Raw genomic sequence first — 21,764 nt, forward strand, 5'->3', positions numbered from 1 at the left:
CAATTTCACATCAGATTCTGACTGGTGTGTTCTAGAATGCTGAGATGCAAGGGTGGAACCATAATAATGCATAACCATGTTGGTTTGACACTGACATCTGACTGAAGAAATTCAATCATGAAACCCATTTTATACCACAATCACTTGAGATCGTAGCATGTGCCCGGCGTAAACGTATCACTGTCGCTCCGATCTTATCACTGTTGTAACGAGGTCTTGATAAGCGTACGAATGTCGCAATATAGCCGGTTCGATCGCAGAAGCAGCGCATCTCGTCGGCGTGGAAATGTGGCAACAACGTGGCAGAGTTGTATTATTATTGTGACGCTATCGCCTACAGCGCAGGTTGAGCGTAGAGAAACCGTAGTGTAATCGCCTCGGAGGCCCGAAATGGAGACGGACGGTGATAGTGCCACGATATGTTAAATCGTCACAGATCACCATGGTCTCCTTCCTAGTGAGGTGGGGGCCTTACGGTTATACCCTGTTTCAGGAGTGCTGAATCTGAATCTGCATGATGCAACTCTTGTATCCTTGAGGGTTTTGAGATGTTCAAGATGGCCACCAAAATGGCTGCCAAAAACAGAAATATACTACTAGGAATATCTTACCTATTGAAAGAAAGATATTATTCAGAGGGGTGAAGGTTCAGTTGCGAGTTTCTTCACTTTGTCTCCCTCTACAAATTAAATTTGTTAAGATCGCAACTGCTGATCTGTAAATCAACAAACATTTTCCTTTTTTCTGACATGTTTGTTAATTTACAGATCAGCAGTTGCAATCTTAACAAATTTAATTTGTAGAGGGAGACAAATTGAAGAATCTCGCAACTGATCTTACCTATTGTTTATCTTTTAACCCGTGCTGTATCCTCCGGATGCAGCCACCCATTGCCCGAAAATGAAAAGAAACATAGTGGGAGAAAAAGGATAAGACCATCAATTTATTTCCAATTTTTTTTTCATTTATTAGGGAACATTCATATTTGAATTTCAAATTTTAGCAGCCATTTTGGCAGTCATCTTGAATAACTCTAGGCCATAAAGAATGCAAGAGTTGCATCAGCCAGATTCAGGTTTAGCACCCTCAAAATAAGGGTAAAACCATCAAATACTCTCAAGTTTTCACAAGTAGAAGCTTAGGAAATACTGTATACGCTATAATTTTCGCGTACATAAATTTTCGCGAATTGCCGTTGTCACACATTTTCGCGAGTGGTTAAATTCGCGATTGGGGGACCAGAGAAAATATGAAGTGGCAAAGAAAGTGTGAATTTTCAACTTACTAGCAAATAAGAATGATACTAGTTATACACTGCATGAAAAAAAAATTACCAAACTCTGCTAACTAGTAAGTTAGAATTCAACATTTTTTGAAGTGGTTAAGTCCATCGCGCTAGATTTCTGATGAGTGGTCCCCTTGCGATAATGGATTGGCTCTCTACAGTATTCGTAAGTAGACGTGGACGTGCTATATGTACGTAAACAAGCTTAGCCAGTACAGTACTAGTATATGGTCTGTTCGGTAAACCATGACATGGTACAATTTACTACTAGTACTGAACTTTTCGTATCATCAAGGCAAGGGATTCATTTTGGAAGGTAATATTTTCGCGTGTTGTTAAATTCGCGAATAGCTCCCGACTCGCGAAATTCGCGAAAATAAAACCCCCGTGAAATATATAGCGTATACAGTACAAATGAATGTCCATTTTTAGCTCACCTGAGCCGAAGGCTCAATGAGGTATTGCTATCGTTCTTCGTCTGGTGTGCGTCATGCATTGTCCGGCGTGCGTAAACTTTTTACATTCTCATCTTCTTCTTGAAAACCTCATGATGAATTTTCACCAAACTTGGCAGGTAGCATCCCTAGGGCGTTAGGATCTCAATTTGCGAAAATGGGCACCATGCCCCATCCAGGGGGCCCCCAGGGGGCCCAAACCCCCAAAATTAAGGAATCTTTAAAAATCTTCTTCTCTAGAGCTAGAAGTGATAGACCTAAGTTAATACTATGAGGTAGTACATAAATGACTGTAGTTTCAAGTTTGTTCATGGCAGAGTCAGGGGTGCCCCTCTTGGTGCGGGGGGGTCCAAATGGGGGCCTAAATTGTGTATTTTCATTTTCTTCTTGAACCCCCCCCCCCCAAAAAAAAAAAAAAAAAAAAAATATATATATATATATATATATGTGTGTAATAATAATAATAATGGAATCTTTCACGGAATCTTCTTCTCTAGAACTAGAAGTGATAGAGCTAAAATTAATACTATGAGTAAGTGTCAGCTCTAAGATCTGTATTTATCTACGACTGACGATAAGTCTGGTTCTGCTATGAGATACACTGTAATTAATACACTTCAACACTTCGTGAGTTTACTGAACAAAAAATGCAGCTCTTATGCTATTTATTTTTCCAACAAGACTTAATGAACAAAAAATATATTTTTACAATACTTTCCCACAAAAAAAAAACCTATTACAACTGCGTTCGTATTTACACCAAAGAAATTATAGAAACGTTCAGGAGCAATCCAATGAGATAATATAATATGCTAATAAATCCTTTCCTCATGGGGTGTAAACACATCCTAGACTAATCTTATAAACACATCCTAGACCCGGGTTGAATAAAATACCTGTGGTTCAATACTTTACTGTGCGCACGTGTGGTTTCAATGTATACTGTCCGACGGGAATGGGGGGGGGGGGTGGTGTGAACTAGTCTGTGCGGTAATGCAGAAGTTGCCCGGATAATCGCGATGTCGAGGATGTCATCCGGCTGGCGGGAGTTGTCGTCGTGTCGACCGAGATGCCACCGCTTGCACCGGAGGACTACCAAGGTACGGGAATTCTGTCAGGGTAGCGGGAATTGCCCTCACGCTTACCGAGATGCCGTTGAGCTAATGGTGATGCCGTCAATATGATGCCGTTGAGTTACCTGACGGTGATTCCGCCGAGCGTATTTGCTATGCCGTCGAGATAACGATGGTTCCGTCGAGCCCAGCTCGTCGGTGTCGATCTATATGGGGATATTATAACCACCTCTCATAACGTTATATATTCACAGGGTAATCTCAAACATGAACCACAGTTCAATATTTCCTTATACTTAACCAATAATGCTCCTGTATACTTCCACCATGACAAACAGACCTATATATACATACTACAGAAATAAACCATCGCCATGTATATACTCATAACTCACTTAACATATAAACATGACAAATCATCTCATATAAACTATCTCAATCAAAAACCAGCTAAACTGTATTCTCTTAACATATATCCCTTTCTCATTATAACTAACCTTTAAATCCTTCAGCAACCAAAATTACATTCTAACTTATCACTTAACAAACTTCTAACTTCATTCACTTTAGTTATGAACAACAAAACCTGGATTGTATTTTCCTGATACAACCATAGAAAAACAAAATATACTGTATCCACAAATATCGCTGTAAATTTAAACATTCCACCTATAACATTCACCTGCTGACTTGGCCTGCCTTTTTGCCAAACTAAAACAAATCCTATTTCATCATTATACAACCTTATTATCCAATCTGACATACAACATAATCTTTACTTTAACATCATTAATCCACATATTATAGTGAACCAGCGAACATAACATAAATCTCTATATACAATATATATATATATATATATATATATATATATATATATATATAACAATAATGACGAACTCAGAATATTGCAAAAACAACTTAATACAGCTACAAAACTACTTACGTCTGATTTGGTGTTCAGACCCTGAAGTAATGGTGAGGAGGAGACTTCAGCTGTTGTCAGTGCCTGCAGCATGTCTTGCGCGTGCCCTGCCCTAATGCGTGGGGCTGCTGTGCCATGACTCTCCTGCCTGAAATGCAGCGCTGCGTTGTAGGCCGATCAGCTACCTCTCTACTCCTATCACCAGTGAGTTAGAAGAGCATGTCTTGCTCTGACAGATGTTCAGATCCAACTGATTTTCCCTCCAAATTTACTTTCCTTGTCGCCTCTAATATAACTCCACCCTCTACTGTGCTTAAACTGGTTCCAACTAGCTTTCCCCTTTTTATTACATGTCCCTTTTCTTTCCAACTAATTCCTCCTTTTGGCTTTAAACCTATCTATCCCAACTATCTCCCCTTAACTAAATACCTATTCTCTCCTACCAACTCTCCCTTTCTACATTAGCCATTCTACCCTGACTCCACTGAGCCTCCCTCTTTCTTCCACACTGTCCTTTCTCCCTAACCACTTCTCTCCACCTGGCTTGCCCGATTCTAACTTTCTATGCTGTTTACGCCTGCTGTCCCCATTTCCCACCTGATGGCTTGCCTGAACAAAGGAATCTCACACATTCCACACTCGCACTCTCAGTCACATCGTGACAGTAAGTACATTGATGACAGTAGTTTCAAGTTTGTTCATGGTGGATCAATGGGTGCCCCCCCCCCCCCCTTGGAGCTAGGGGTCCAAATTTGGGCCCTCATTGTACTATTGTACATTTTCATCTTCTACTTGAGAATGCCTGGTCAAATTTTAGTAGAGCTGTGTGTAATTTAGATGAGTGACTGCGTAAAAGGTGAACTTGCAATATTCAGGTGAGCGAGAGACCCCCGGGTCTCTTGTTTAATGGCCGTTTTGGCAGCAGTCTTGAATATCTTAAAAGTCTTAAGGAATCAAAAGTTGCATAATGCAGATTTGGATTCAGCACCCTTGAAATAGGGTATAAGCACCTGTTATTTGCAATTTTCCCATTTAGAACGAACGTACAGTATTCATCGCATAATCGGGCATCTGATCATCGGGAACCTCGCTTAAATGACATACGCTTCCCAGAAACATTTCCAATGCACATTATTTTCACTGGATAATCGGGCGGGGACCTCTGATAAACGGGACAATTTTTCTTCAAGCGATCTTTGATTTTGTTGATACATGTATTTAAAAAACATGCCTCGCTCACAAAACTCAGGCTGTGTGCGTTGTGTAATCTCAGTCATACACTTTGAGGGCAAAGTCCAAATTCCTCGTCTCTGAGTGTTTCAACTTTCAATACACTGTGATCTGTGCGTACGTCACAATCTTCCTCAGTTGTGAATGAGCTAGAGGGTCGCGCCGAGGGGTAGCGTGGTAGTGTATTCATGCACATGTACAGTACGTCAGTATGCATGTGTGTGTGTGTGTGTGTGTGTGTGTGTGCACTACATGTACATGTCGTATGCCGTTAGTGTATGATGAGTGCTCATCGCGAAATCGGGCACCTCGCTTAAAGGGGCCGTGTTTGCTACTCCCAACCTGTCCCGATTATGCGATGAATACTGTACTACAACTCACTGGAATTTCCGTTTTGGGGCCCTTTGGTGGCCATCTTTATTGAATATCTCAGAACCCTCAGGGATGCAACAGTTGCATCATGCTTATTTGGATTCACCACCAATTGTTTCAAATTTTTCACTATTCAGATTGAAATACATAGGAATTTCAGCTTTTGGTGGTCATATTGGTGGCCATCCTGAATATCTCTAAACCCTCAAGGATACAAGAGTTGCATCATCCAGATTTGGATTCAGCACACCCAAAATACAGTAATAACATGAAAAATCATTGGGTTGATACCAGTGACAGCAAGACAAGGTTCAGCCTCTGGCACCTAAACTTTATGTACTACTTTTATTCTCTCTGATGGCCTATCTTGCTTTCTGTTCCTTTCTGACTGTACAACCTTTGCTCCTCAAAAAGTCAAGAGGCCATCATGTGTCAGCTGTAGAAACAGAAATGTGTCTTCTGGTTTCTTCAGAATTAAGCTCTATTTGGCCTCATATTTCCTTCTTTTTGGGGTTGTCCATCCATCTGTAATAAATTTTGTAGACAATGTAACAAAGGAATTTTGAGGTATCCTAATGAAACTTGCATATATATGTATGAGTAGAGGAAGCTCACTCCCATCAACTTTTTGGTACATGTGCTCGAGGTTAAAGGTCATCAATAGATAAAGGTCAATAATTTTAAAATTTCCCTAATTCCTTTGTATCTCTGCAATGCCTGAAGATATTTTTGTGAAACTTATTGTGTACAATTGTGCATGTATTAGCAGGTTAAGATTCTCTGGGGAAAATATTTGGCCAGTGTTTAAAACTTCAAAGGTCAGGTGAAAATGGTAAAAATTAACTTTTTTGTCTACATCTCAGAAATGGCTCAAGGTGCTGTATACAGCTGTAGTGAAACTAATTATATGTACATGCTGTACATGTACATATTGTATATGTACATGTATTGCCAGAAAGTGATCCTTGTGGGAGGTTTTGGATCATGGGGTCAAGCACCAAGGGTCATAGGTACGGTTAAAGTGCTAGATTTACACTATTTGATGCTGAAATGCTGAAATTACACTGTTACCTCCATACTTTGGAAGTTACTCAATGTACTGTAACATAGTACACTGTATACTGCATTATGCTTGGTATATACATGCATTATTACACAATGGTTCTTATTACAGAGAAATTTAGGCCATGACATCAAGTGAAAGTGCTAAAATTCAACTGTTTTTCCCCAAAATTTTAAAGATATCTCAAAACATTGTCATGAATACTGGTGTAGGAGTTTGATCTCAAAATGAGTTTCCCCCCTCTTTTTTTTTTTTTTTTTTGTTAGATTGAGATTTTGGGATGAAAGCTGGAAAAAAAAAAAATTGGATTTTTTTCATCATTACTTCCAGAATATTGCTTTACAAAATGTAACAAGTAAGGTATCACTGCAAAGGTTTTGTTTTGCTCTGATAGTGGACTTACCATGTAATTTAAAATGTTTCCAACTTGCACTTCCCCATTTCGGTAACCCATTTTGCAATCAAACTTTTCCTATAATACCGGGTAGTTATTTGAAGAAAGTTGTGGACTATGGAAGTCAAAGGTCCAAAGTCAATGAAACTTGGTTAAAGGAATGTGCACCATTTTATAACTACTCAACACGTTTTGGTGTTGTACATGTACCATCAAAATTCTGAACCTGTCATTTCAATTTCTTGCCGCTCATGTGAAACTATCGTGTCACATTGTCGAGATCAGAGTAGACTACTGTAGACCTATTGGGAGAATAACGCGGCATAGTGGAGGCATACCAGTGTTTGTTGATTCCCCAATGTGTTCACAAAGAAGTGAAAGTTCCTAATAATGAATTGTAAGAATGTTACATTATCATGTTGTTAGCATCAGTCCAAGTGTTAATGCAGCTACAACAGGGAAATTATTTCTGTTCATTTTCTCACAGTGTCTACCACTCATAAGCAATCCCCTGCACTGAACAGTGGAAGAGTGACACCATACAAGCCCCCAGATGTATTGCTAAGACAAAGTTTTCAGATGAAGACAGCCAAAGATGAAAGCCCAAAGAAGGTAAGTACTTTTCTATATGTTACTGACACAAACTAAGGCTCTGAGACTGCATTGTACAATGTGCTGCAAATCGTTGTGTAAGTTTGTGTTATAGATCCTTGCATCTGATTGGATAAATGCAGGTCACATGACATTCAGAAGATTCAGCTATCCCACGCTCACTCTTAATGGCAGTGCAAGAGACGTCTATTGAACAATAAATCAATCGAGCCAGCCATGCAATCCATCCTAGGACACACTGAACTTATGAACGGTATCGTAAAGCATTGATGCATACGCACATCCGTTTGCGCTGCTAGCAAGACCTAGAGCCAGATCTAGATATCAGCCAAACTGTTAGTCCTCCTCCGAGATAGGCTTGAACATTAAATCTATTTTGGTCTTGACCAGGCTTATATTGTGTGTTGTATAAAACAAATATTCAATGTTTTATCACTTGTGCAACGGTTCAAATATTACATTCAGTGCAAGTTAAACTGTTCCATTCCAACGTCGCTTCACGCTGATGAATAGAATGGTTAAATAGAAAACTTGCACACTCATGTAATATTCAGAATATTTGTATAGTGTACGGTGCTAGCCATCAAATTACAATGAATGTAAACTTTTCGTTGAATGTCAGTTGTAATTACACAGGACAGAAAATAGAAAGAGAATTGGTCACATTCTGCTCTTGACTTATTCTCATACGCTTATTGCAGTCATAGCACTGTTCCATCCTCTGTGAACCCAATAATCATGTCCATTAACATGCAGTGTTGCATATATTTTCCTTCATTCACAGTGGACAATAGACAATGGCAGTGGATAGGAACTTTAACTTAGTGATAATAGATGGTGTAGGACAAAGTTTTGGACAGACTTCTCTGCTACCACCGGGTCTGGAGTTACAGTACTGTTTACTCTGGACAGTAGCCAATACTTGTTCAGCAATACACTTTCAGTGTATCACATACAGAGTTTGTCAAAATCGTCCTTATTTTTATTCTTTCTTTTTGGCAAATGTTATGAATAGGCTATCTCAACTGTAACATGACCAATATACATGAAATTTTCTGTGTACCGGTAGATGTCACATAGCAATATCTACTGGATCCTTTCTTTTTCATCGAGTTCACATATGTACGAAATCATCAAGGCACCATTTTGTAATTTTGATTACCAATATCTTCAAAACTGAATGTCATGTCTGTATCATTTTCAGCAGTAATAGAGTACAAGTCATGTCTGATCTTCTTGCATAATCCTTGCAGTCAGGCTATCATGACATGCATGTATACATGTGCGTCAAAATATTATAATGCTCAAAATGACTTCCCTACCAATTTTGTATACATTTCAGACAATTTGGAGCATTTAGAATTTCCATGTGAGCATGTCCATCTGTATGTTGTCGGGTAGGCAGCACCGAAATGCACTTGATTTGGATTCTTGATACATGCAGTAGCAAATATGCCAATTGTTATGGATTCACCGTATTTATTGTTTTCTTTTTTTATCCCCTTGTTACGGTGTTATAGTAAACAAAAGGTTACGGAAAAAGCCAACAACTGCACATGTTTAGCTAAAAGAGATTAGGCCTATGTGCTCAATGTACATGAAGTGAGGGAAACTTGACCCCATGCTAGCCAGGCCAGGCTGGTGCAAATTTCCAGAAATCAAAAGTGCTGCCAAGCTAAACTGCAGGGCAAAGAAATTTGCATATGCATTCCTTCACATCCCATCAGGTCATAAACTGCTTGATTAGTCTGTGAGTCAGACCCTTTTATATCCTTGCAAACATCACGATACTATTGTCTTTCTTTTGGCCTGAAAGATAAACATCAAACAGACGATTTGTGTATCCAAAATGTTCATTTAGCCATGCAAAAGGATTAATATGTCTCTTCATGACAAAAATTTAATCAAATGTCCCAAGAAAATATAAAGTAATTTTGTATGCCTAGATGAGGACAACTATCAGGAGGCCACATGTTGGTGAAAGCTTCCTGACAGCACAATCATGACAATTTCAAAACTGAAACTTCTAATTCTTGCCATTAGCTTGCAGTTGTTTTCTTTTCTTTTTTCCAGACATGTAAATTTTATGTTCAGACCAGTAGAGAATTGAAAAATGAGTTCCTGCTGGTCTGACAGGGACAAGTTTGACCAGTAGAAAAATAGGTTTGTGTGCAGCCTTGTCAAAGTTATAATTCCTGACTCAAAATTGCAAAAAGTTACAGCTGTGAAAGAACCAGGACAATTACATTTAATTAACTTGAGAAATGTCAAAACTAATGCAGGAATAAGTTAGTACTCAAATGGACAACCTATTTAGTTTAAAGGACAAGTTCACCTTCATAAACATAAGGATTGAGAGAATGTAGCAATATTAGTAGAACACATCATTGAAAGTTTGAGGAAAATCAGATAATCCGTTCAAAAGTTATGAATTTTTGAAGTTTTTGTGCAGTAACCGCTGGATGAGAAGACTACTGCAGTGTATGAGTAACTTAGATGTCACATGCGTACAACAATATAAGGAAAATATAAAGAGAATTTCACAAAATTGCATCTTTTGAAAAAAGTACACATTCCCCTGACTCGTTACCGACAAATGTTATGGGTAATATTATTCCCCCTGCCTTTAGAAACAGGCAAGTCAAGTGCTCTTCTATTATGCGAAAAAGTGAAAATATGTTGAATTTTCTTTTACATTTTCTTTATACTGTTGTACGCATATGACTCACAAGCTGTAGTAGTCTCCTCATCCAGCGGTTCCAACACAAAAATTTTAAAAATTCATAACTTTTGCATCGATTGTCCAATTTTCCTCAAACTTTCACTGATGTGTTCTACTAATATTGTTGCATTCTCTCAATCCTTATGTTTATGAAGGTGAACTTGTCCTTTAAGTACTGATTTCAGTACAGACAAGTCAAGGATTATTCTTCAGTTATCACAAAAGACTTCAGAAGCCTATTACAATGCTGCCAAGTGTCCCAGATTCTGCTGGAGTCTCCCTGAAAATGTCAAAATCTGTTCATGTTTGAATAAGAGAATATTAAAATCTCCCTGATTTGGGAATTATTTTCGCCCATTGAAATGCATGTAACACACAGATATCTCCCTGATTTGGATTTGGGAATGTTGGCAGACCTGCTATTAAGGCTCATTGTGGTGACTCATCAATGAGGAGAGGAGTGCATGATTAGAGAAATATGTAATTTCCTGCAGAATCTGGAAGTTGGTCAAACTAAAATGAAATGATATTGCAACTGATTGACAATTTGCCCTACATCAATGTTAGTAAGCATTGAATTGATCAGTGTTTTGGTAGTAGCCATGACAACAGAAATCATGGGCATACGTACTCGAGCAGGATGCGATCCTATGTCCACCTTATTTCTGGACAGGCATCTTATCAACTAGACCACTGAGCTTCCCCCAACAGCTAGTGCTGGTTCTAATCCTTATAGCATGCAGCAGGTACTGCACAATTATTCAAATTGTTGACATTTTTGTGTTAAGTTGTTTTTATTGCAACTGATTGATCATTTGCCCTTCATCATGTATGCATGGAGTCGGGGGAGTAGGATCTAATCCTACTCAAGTATGTGTGCCCATGATTTCTTTTGTCATGGCTACTTCTAAAACACTCATCAATTCAGTGCTTATTGACATCATCAAATTTTATCAATTCAAATAAAATTGTAGGCTTGAAATCAGAAAAGTAGGTGTTTTTGTGTGACAACAATACTACTTTGCCATGTACTGTTACTGAAACATTTGGCAAATGTTTTTGAAAACCATCCTTTGGGGTTGGCATCTCTGCAGTAGCAATATCTGTTCATTTCTCGTCATCCTTGACCAATATCGAGGTAATGCGCAGCTGCATATTCTTAAAGTGTATTAAATAACATTTCATGTATTGTCTTTTCAGTCATCTGAAATGAAATGAAAATTAATTTCTTTATGTAATTTCTCTGACATTTAATTTGCATGTTACTTGGTCACTTTGGCTCAGCATTCTTCCAAATTTGAGTATGTTGCAGTTTATATGATTGCCTTATGAGGCAGTGTCGTTTTTATGCCTCCGCTACAAAGTGTCACCGGAGGCATTATGTTTTCGGGTTGTCCGTCCATCCTTCCGTCCGTCTGTAATGAATTTGTGGACAGCATAACTAAAAAAATTGTTGAGGTATCCCAATGAGCCATGGTATGTATATGCGTGAGTGGACGAAGTTGTGCCTATCAACTTTTGGGTGTACATGCTCAAGGTCAAAGGTCAAGGTCAAATGCTCAAAATTTCACTATTCCCCCATATCTATGCTATGCCTGAAGGTATTTTCTTGAAAGCTAGTGTAAACATGTGTTACCCTAGAAAGATTCTTCAGAGAAAGTTTTGGGATGTGAGATCAAAGGGCAAAGTTCAAAGGTCATGTGAAAGTGCTAAAATTTCACTTTCTCTCCATATCTTGGAAATGGTCCAAGGTATCCTTACGGAACATAGAACACAGTGAGGTCCACAAGGGGTTTTAGCATGTCGCTGCGACATGCTAAAATTTTTCAAAAACTTGCGACATTCTAAGTGCCATGCCAAAAAAACTGCGACATGCTAAAAGTAACTAACTCGCAAATGACTTATAGGGTGCTCCTTGTTGAAAGGAGCAGCAGTTTACAAGCGCCAAAAGTTTATCCACAGTCACCGCACCGATCACGACACAACGCGGCTCAACAACAAACTACAGTACTCGCACAACACCACATCACACACTTGCTCACTCACGTTTCCCTCACCTCCCTGCTCACATGTACATGCCATGGGATTGCGCTCTGATTCGGGATCCACACACACAGCAATTTGTGTGAAGTAACACCTAGCCGGTGCAGCGGCACAGACAGCCGCCTGTATGCATGTGAGAGGGAGAGAGAGGACGGAAAGAGAGGGTCGGAGGCCGAGGGAGGCTGAGGAAGGCTGACACGTGCTCGCTTGTTGTCACGCTTGTTGTCGGGTTACGCAAAAACAAACGATATGAAATGCATGCCCCCCTCCGCCAAAGGTTGTATTTTTTATTTTATTTTTTTTTTTGCTGCTTTGGTTTGTTTGTTCGTTTGTCTGCCTGTCTGTCTCTCTATTCGCAAAATAAGTCAAAAGTTGGGAACAGATTAGGATGAAATTTCAGGAACAGTTGGTTGGTAAAATGGCGCAAGGAACAGATGATTAAATTTTGGTAGTGAGAAGGATTTATGATACCACTGGAATTCAACGTCAGGATATCCAGGATTTTTTCTTAGACTTTGTTTCGTATATTTGAAAGGATTCATATCAATTCTTTAGGAAGCTTGCCATCGGCAATAGCAATTACGCAAAATTAGATGCGTTCAAAGCATTGCCGCAGAGAGAAAATTACCTCCATCTTTCGTTTAAAAAAACAAAAATGAACGATGGAGTAAGCAAATGCAAATTGTTTAATCTTTTTTTTTTTTGGTAGATTCAGCGGGTTATTTTTCTCTAAAAAGCCACGCGTTCCATTTGAACCTTTAGTAAGTTAGATTTTACTCGAGCGCCGAAGTTGAATATATCCCAAGGATCTCGTCGCAATACCGAGTTTCCAATGTGTATTTATTTTCGCGTAGCTTTCGGTGCTGCAAAATTTTGCTAGGGCCTAAGCTTACTACTAAACTTATTTCTGTCGTTTCTCACACCTCGTTTGGTACGATTTCTTCCATTTTATATCACTTTGTCCGTTCCCTTTATACTTTGAAGTATTTAAACGTAATTCCGTGTCTCGCACTGTTATTTTTGTAACGGCGATTTCTCCGCTTCGCTGCAATACTTTTTCGAATCGAAGCGACGGAGCTCGGAGTTTGATCCCTGCAGCCGCTTCGATGTGCTGTTTGTTGTATTTTCTAAATAAAAATGTTTGTGTTGTTGGGAGGTGTTGATACTTTGTATTTGTTATTTATTTTCCTAGGTATTTATCTCGAGGGATTATGCGTGTTTCTTAATGTTGATAGGAAAAGGCTAAAATGATCTTGAGTGATGTCTGATGGTGATGATGATAACTATGCTGGTGACTGGTGTAAAAAGACGGCTTCCTGTGAATGCTGAGCGTACGTGACGTTTGTTTATTTCCCTTTCCCTCTTTAATACTCTTCTTTCCCCCCTACTCTTCTTTCCCCTCTCAAGAATGATTAAAAAAAAGAAATTACATACACCTCACAACAAAAAGAACCACGTGCTATAGCAACCTTCGTAAAGTTAAATCTAAATGTTCAATATCAGCAAAGAATAAGGGGAAAGCAAGAATGACAATAAATAAAAGCGAAGAGATCGTGTATGCAGTCTCTTCGACTCGAAGAAACTTTACACCCCACCCCTCTCACTTGTGGAAATTTCCACAAAAGCAGGTGCCACACCCAGGTGTGTGCCAGACGAAAGAATGCGCACACTGGAATAAACAGCGAGTAAATATCCTGGAAATATCGATCGAAGAACCAGCTCATTAGTTGAATTAAAGGAATCATTGCAAAGATATCATGATTCTATTTCTATAGCCTTTCTTTTGGCGCATAGTAGGAAACATCGAACAGTCGATTATAGTGTACTTGATCGAATATCTAATGTCCCCTGAACAATAAAAAAAGGATTGATTATTCAGTCAATTAAAAATGCAATCACAGAAATACATGAATTAAAGGTCTCGTATGCCCAGACAAATTCACTATGAGTAGGTCCAATGAGATGCAGTCATCACCTGGTTAGACAGTAAAATACAACGTGTAATGACAATTAATTCCAGTTCACGCTCATCAAAACTGCTTATTACTTTTCAAAGTTTTGGCTATCAACATTCGTTCTTGGGTGTATTTTGTTTGTTTGTTTGTTTTGTGTGTTTTTCCCTCGTGAAAGGCGTAATGATTTCTTCGTATCGAACGTAAACTGCATGTTTACCGTAAACAAGCCATTCAGCTCAGCTCAGCTATGGCGCATTCGATCCATCGAACTTGCAGTAACCTCTTGCAGGCAGGATCGAGCATATTGCGCATTCCTACAAACTTGAAAGTGAAGCCACGTGTTTGCATCGGCGCTTCCACACACAGCGCGGCATTTTGCGATCATCGTTATAGCAGAATTTCCGATTCCAGTCAGGGGAAAAGGAATTGGAATACTTCGGAAAATACTGATATTTAAAATCCAATAAAATCAAAAAGCCTGAAAACAACGCATGATTATGTTTAAATAGTAAACAATAATTGGAAACACAGAACAGAGTTTTGCATCCGCTCACACAGAAGCTCTCTTGAGAAGATGAAAGCATTCCCTGTCCCCTGCTAGATAGTGGAAGCTTCCATAATCAGCCCAGCAAGTTTTTGGAGGTACAAACAGTTGTACTTGCACTTGTACACATTCATTGCGAGAAAGCAATCAATCAACGCTGAACATTGCGTAGTTTGGCATCTTTATCGTGCTGATGACCAGCTCGATGCTTCGGCATGTGTCATAACGTTATGTTTAGAGCCTGTAGGCCTCATAAGTCGACGAGTTTAATTCAAAATAGCAAAAAAAAAAGGGGGGAGATTGAAAAAATACGAATTCTGGTGGAGAAATACGAATTTTGGAGCTGCTGAGTACTAATTTGTGCTTCCAAAGGTTGGCAGCTCTGTACTTAGGAAATTTAATTTCTCTCTGACACAATGTACACCTTTCAAGAAAGAAAATTAAGTGAAATATTGATGAAAGGCTTATTGTGGATAGAATTACCCAGATCTGGGTTTTTGTTAAATGTCATTCAAGTTAACTAAACGTCTGTTTACCAGTAGGCTGCAAAAGTGCAGTTCTCACTTTTCTACTCTCATCTCATCTACTTTGTGAGTACACAGTTATCTTGGCATTTCAATGTGAAACTGAAAGTAAATAATATTAGAAACAGTCAGTGTGCTGTACTGTAGTACAAGTTCAAGATGTCCTTGTCATTTATCATAGCATCCCCATTGAGGAGTATATCTATTTAAAATATATTCAAAAGGTCGCATGAGTATGGAGTAGGAAGATATATTAACAGTTCAAGAACAATTTAAAATCTTATGTCATAATCAAACAATTAACATAATTTTTCAAATATTAATGATTTTTATCCTGGCATTGCAGAGTGATCATGGTGATCAAAGTGTTCAAAGTAAGGCTAAGATAGCACCAGAGAGCATCTAGAACCCCAGAGCTTCCAGTGCCCTTAAGCGGGCCCTGGACCCCGGCCGCAAGGGACTTCGCGCTCGTGATGTGCGCTTTGCGCACATACTTCCACACGCAAGATCACTTTTTCCCCCTGCAACATGCTAAAATTTCAAGTTGTGGACCACCCTGGAACATGTGCAAGTACTGCCTGACAATGATTCTCTTGGGAATTTTTTGGTCCCGGGGTCAAAGGTCAAGGGTCAGAATGTCACGGTCAACTCCTTAACTCGTTGAGGACGAGTCCCGAGTATACTCGGGCAGGGGTCTACTGGGAAATGCGTGTTGTAGCAAAATCAGTCCGTCCTCGATGGGTTAAAATTCACTATTTCCCTCATATCTATGCAATGCCTGGATATGACAACAAGCTTTGTGATCTTGCATTTAATTCTTCATCAGATGCCCTTATCAGGGTGACAGTCTTAATATGAAAGTGGATTTGAATCAGGAAGAAGTTATGTTATTTTCTTTGACATCAAACCTTAGCTGATGTTTCTTAAGTTTCATTCATGGAGAGGTGTGGTCTAGAGTTCGAGCCTAGCAGGACATATCTGCTCTTTTTCTTCTTTTTGTGGTAATTTTGCTAAAAATTTATTTAGTTCACATTAAAATCACCTTGTCAAGTAAACACACCCCCCCCCCTCCACACACACACACATACTTCTGTATTTGAGCGTACATTGCTTTTACTTTTGTAAAATATTGTAGGCACATAGACTGTGACCAACTGATTGTATTATATGATTAGCACAAGCTGACACATGACCCTAATTTGCTTAACTAAGATGGCCATGTATCCTTGTGTGCTTATTACATAATACAATCAGGTGGTCACACTTTTATAACCAAGATGGCCAACATTCATATCAAACAGCCTATTAGAAAGTCAAGATGACCCATTAGACACTTTGTGTCATGTTTGATATTGTTTGTGGCAAAGATCTCTTGCTGAATATTCAGTAGCCGAGTTTGTATCGTTGACTTACTTCCACATCCACATACATGTGATATTCCTCTATTTTGCATCTTGGAAACCATTCGTCCAAACCTGCCTACATTTTGTATGCATATAGAAACTGACCACAAAAACATATCTCAATATAACTTCGAGTCCATAGATTGCTACCTTGGTCATTAAATTGAGTCCAGGTATCAGTTATCAGGGTGTGATTATTTTTATCCTAATAATAGCATACACTTCTTGATATACTGCTTTGATTTGTATCAATCCCCTCATCAAGGGTGGCAATCACATGCAACCAATATCTGAACCCCACCCCCTTCTCCCCTGCGTATCACCTATTAAAACTCATCTCAGTGGTGAATTTCCTGTCTTGTTTGATTTCTCCTTGCAGAAGAATAGCAGGCCCTGCAAGAGGGTGGCAGGGTTTTTGGATGATGAGGCTGAGGTGTCTGATGATGCAGACTGTTCATCTGATGAGGATGAAGGAAACCATCTAGATGATTCCCTGGATGGTTTTATTGACAATGCCTCTCAACTTAGTCAACAAACGTGTTCACAAGGTAGACGTTTTTCTTTTTCAATTGGCATTTTAACATTTGCGTGACATAGCTATCCACTCTAGTGTAATCCTCAACTTATATTGAAAGATATCAGTTCCTATTTCTATGTGTTCATGCATACTAAGAAAAACAAACACCTGTTTTTAGAAATTATAGACAAAGAAGCAGACCTCACAATTCTCATTAGCCCACAAACTGTGATTTTGCCTAAAAAATAATTTCAAAGAAGGGAGAAAAGCTTGTGTGTGAACAAATTGTTTTAGCTCGCCTGAGCAGAAGGCTGAAGTTAGCTAATTGCATTCACCACTCATCGTCCAGCCTCCAGCCTCCGTCATGTGTCAGGTGCCATGTGTAAACTTTTTGCACATTCATCTTCTTGAAAACATACAGAAAATATGAAGGAATTCCACAAAATTCATTTTTCATGAAAATTACATGTTCCATCAACTTGATACTGACATATGTTAAGGGTAGTAATTATTCCCCCTGCTTTCTGAAAGAGGTTAGTCAAGTGCTCTTTCATTATGCTAGAAAAGTGAAATTATGTTTGATTTTCTTCATATTTTCTTTGGATTGTTGTCCACACATGACGTCATAAACTCTAGTAGTCTCTTCATCCAGCGGTTCCAACACCAAAACTGTAAAAATTCATAACTTTTGCATCAATTGTCTGATTTTCCTCAAGCTTTCACTGATGTGTTCTACTAATGTTGCTGCTTTCACTCAATCCACATTTCTCTTGGGGTTTTGGTTTCCTTTCATACAAGAACCCCATAACCCCCATCTAAAATAAAAAAATAAGAATAAATATACATACATATATATAGTTTAAAACTGGGAACAGACCTTCTGCATGTGACATCACGCAGCCTCAGTAACTGAAGGGCGCCCTCCCTCGGAGGACAAGCAGTAACAGTTGCTAGCACCGTGAAGTGCATGTATTTACACAGGGTTAGCGTTTATGTGACATCAACTCACTCTAATTTCAAGATCTTATTGTTATTATTTTTGTAGGTGTAAATGGTGAATTTGGTAACATGGTTACTTTTACCATCATTGACCTACTACAAATGGACGTTCGTCACTCATTAATTGATTCATGCACCTACAGTGTATTTCTGTCAAGTGTCACAAAAATATTTTTAACATGCTTTCCTGCTTTGATATCATCATCAGCAGTACTGAAAATCACAAAAACTAATTCAATTTATAAATACATCCCATCCACACATGTTGATACCGTGAACTGTGTCTGTAAAAGAAAGAATTAAGGAATTGATTATTCTAAATAAAGATTTTAACTGTGTATTATTCAAAATGATTGATTCCTCATTGACTGGGGCCATCTCATTACATTCTTTCTAACATCTCACATTGGGGTCAATCCATGTCAAATCATCCAATGCTTGTCACCCAACCCCCTCCAATTTTCTTTAAAGTTGCACCACATGTTCCCACTTACAGAAAAGCCCAAGATATTTTGCCCTAAGGTCAGTGTGGTTGCTTAAATACAGCCTCACATAGCAACCCATTCATGTTCCAACAAATGAGTGAAAAGAATATTAAGCATTTGTGATTGACTGTTGTAGCTTGGATTTTTCACGCAACAGTGCTCATGACACACACACACACATACTTTCCTTCTGTATTTGAGCGTACATTGCTTTTACTTTTGTAAAATATTGTAGGCACATAGACTGTGACCAACTGATTGTATTATATGATTAGCACAAGCTGACACATGACCCTAATTTGCTTAACTAAGATGGCCATGTATCCTTGTGTGCTTATTACATAATACAATCAGGTGGTCACACTTTTATAACCAAGATGGCCAACATTCATATCAAACAGCCTATTAGAAAGTCAAGATGACCCATTAGACACTTTGTGTCATGTTTGATATTGTTTGTGGCAAAGATCTCTTGCTGAATATTCAGTAGCCGAGTTTGTATCGTTGACTTACTTCCACATCCACATACATGTGATATTCCTCTATTTTGCATCTTGGAAACCATTTGTCCAAACCTGCCTACATTTGACTGTTGTAGCTTGGATTTTTCACGCAACAGTGCTCATGACACACACACACACATACTTTCCTTCTGTATTTGAGCGTACATTGCTTTTACTTTTGTAAAATATAGTAGGCACATAGACTGTGACCAACTGATTGTATTATATGATTAGCACAAGCTAATCATATAATATATGAGACCCCCATTGACAAACATTGGTAGGCGCGATGTGTAAAAGAAGCGATTCAGACCCGTTTGGACCCTGACAACATTAACAGGGACAGGGAAATTGATATTCTGGATGAATGGATGCCTGTCATCCGCCGCCAAACTCTCCCCATCCACAACCGATAGGGACGGGAAGGCAGCCCACTCATCCCCCGTACAGGCTGAATTCAGTGCTGCCACATCGCTGCATCGTTGGTTTGTTACCCACACCGATGAAATCGGCAGGGGGTTATTTAAAGGGCTCCGTTTGTTTGTTTGTTTGTTTGTGTACAAGATAACAAGAGAACAGGTGAACGGATTTGCACCAAATGTTCAGGGAATGTGTGGATCATGACAGGAAAGAATCGATTAGATTTGAGTGATAATCAGTTGACCCCTGCAAATTCTGTGTGACCTTGTAGTTTTGACCCCATAGTATAGTATGATGGGGTGACCACTCCGAACATTTTCCCATTTCTTACTTTGCACATTTTCCGCTACCATACGAAAACAGAACTCCCAGACTACGGAATATGCCATTTTCTTGCGGGATTTTTTGCTTATCGCAAGCTTAGAGTGTGACGATATCGGCAAAAACACAAAAGAAAAACAAAATTTCCGTATGTGCCAATGCAGTGATTCAATGTACAAGGGTTGAATGCACCAGTATTCGGTCACCAACGATCGGCGCGACGTTCCCGATGCAATTTTTTGCCAACAAGTACAATGTAATTCTAGTGTGCGGCGCATTTTTCAGCAGCCTTGTACATGCATTGACTTTGAACGCGCTAATGACCGAATACTGGGGGTTTTACCCTATGTCAAGATCACTGCTTCGCACTTTTTTTCATTGTAGAGTGTTTTGGTGGAAGTGACTTTAAGTTCAAACTTTGGCAATTTATTCTGCTGTTCTTGAACAAAAACAATTAACCAAACAGAAACATTACTTGTGTAAATGCAGTTTGGGTCTTTATGTCTTACAAAAATAATGATTTGGTACATGAAATTGCCGAGGAGTCTTCCAAAAATCGAGAGCAAGATGATGAAGCGAGCAGCTGAACTTTGTTCACGTAGAGGCATTATTGCAACTACTCTGTAGCGCCGCTAAGGCAATGGTCTGCCGCCTTTGACGGCCCCTCTAGTTTACACTGTCTTTGTTAGCATATTGTTTCCTAGCTACAACATCCGCATCTTTTGGTTCTTCCCGCCACAACCTTAACATGTGACAAAGAACAATAACTAGCTACCCCCGCTGGCGGGAACATCAATGATTGGCTGACCATTATTGCATCATCCAATAAAAGCGCAGCTTACACTCCAGCGAAGTGGAACAATGGCGTGCCCTAGAGCACAATGTTTCCTTCACTAGCACTATAAATAGGCATGCATTGCAGCGCTTGGTCTACTTTGCCAGACGACGGCAAGCAGATTTTGCGGCTGAAATGTCGTAATCATTTTTCGTGTTTATCTCTCTTCATGAGACAGAAGATTAACTTTATTTCTTTCATCTTGAAAGATACATCAGCATTTTCGCCCCAAATTCATATTGAGGATGACATATCCATATTAGACATACAGTAAACCTCGCTTAAGTCAACAACTCGCTTAAGTCGACATGGTAGAAAAGTCCCGATTTTTGCCTTTGTTATTCCTTGAAAATTTCCTCATCTTAGTCGACATTTATAAGTCGACAACTCGCGTAAGTCAACATGATTTTCAGTGCCAACTGAGCTGAAATACGTGTTAATTCCCTCACCTAAGTTGATATAATTTTTCACCCAAATTCTTATCACCATACTCTGTAAAAGAATTGTTATCCCGCTCCGATTCGCAGCATTACTACTCGCTAATTCGCTAGTGAGTGTTGGCGCGGCACCGTTTGCACCATGCATCCGTTGTCTTGTACGACCAAATATAAAGGGCATGCATTCATTTACACTTGAGTACTAGTACCCTTGGTAGTTCACTTTCTCCCCCTTTCTCTCTCCTCTCTTTCTGAGTGTCTGTGTCTGTGTGTATCGTTTGGTGCAGATATATCAGCATGATGCAACTTATGGTGCAAATGTGGAGCTAAAGCTGCATGGTCCAATGAGGGTGCAGCGGGATATTGTTCTTGAACAATTTTTTTTCTCACATTTTGTTTCGTTTAATATTACATGCATTGTACCAGGGGATGTACACTTGCCTTTTAAGCTAAGTCAAAAACATATTTTGTGTGATGACAGTCAGTAATGTATACAATTTTGTCAAATAAAGGCCTACTTATATCACACCTCCTCTCTGCATACTCATCATTTGTTCATGCAGCTTGCACGAATATAATTTTGTTTATTTGAAAATGCAAGAGGTTCGATAGTTATTCTGAAGATTCGTTATTCGCAAAACACACAA

General features: G+C 39.1%; 1 protein-coding gene across 3 annotated transcripts in view; it reads left to right on the top strand.

Annotated features, from left to right (window-relative positions):
- The window catches only part of LOC139709962 (uncharacterized), a 143,648-nt gene that overhangs the window by 48,795 nt on the left and 73,089 nt on the right, over positions 1 to 21,764 (top strand). For all 3 annotated transcript variants that reach the window (XM_071621909.1, XM_071621910.1, XM_071621911.1), the window contains exons 4-5: positions 7,285 to 7,409; positions 16,980 to 17,148. In XM_071621909.1, the coding sequence (XP_071478010.1) occupies positions 7,285 to 7,409; positions 16,980 to 17,148 (294 nt within the window). The remainder of the gene's footprint in view (positions 1 to 7,284; positions 7,410 to 16,979; positions 17,149 to 21,764) is intronic.

Source organism: Diadema antillarum, unplaced genomic scaffold, assembly GCF_040938485.1.
Source record: "Diadema antillarum isolate AM-2024a unplaced genomic scaffold, OU_Dant_1.0 seq00001483_RagTag, whole genome shotgun sequence".
Taxonomy (NCBI): Eukaryota; Metazoa; Echinodermata; class Echinoidea; order Diadematoida; family Diadematidae; genus Diadema; species Diadema antillarum.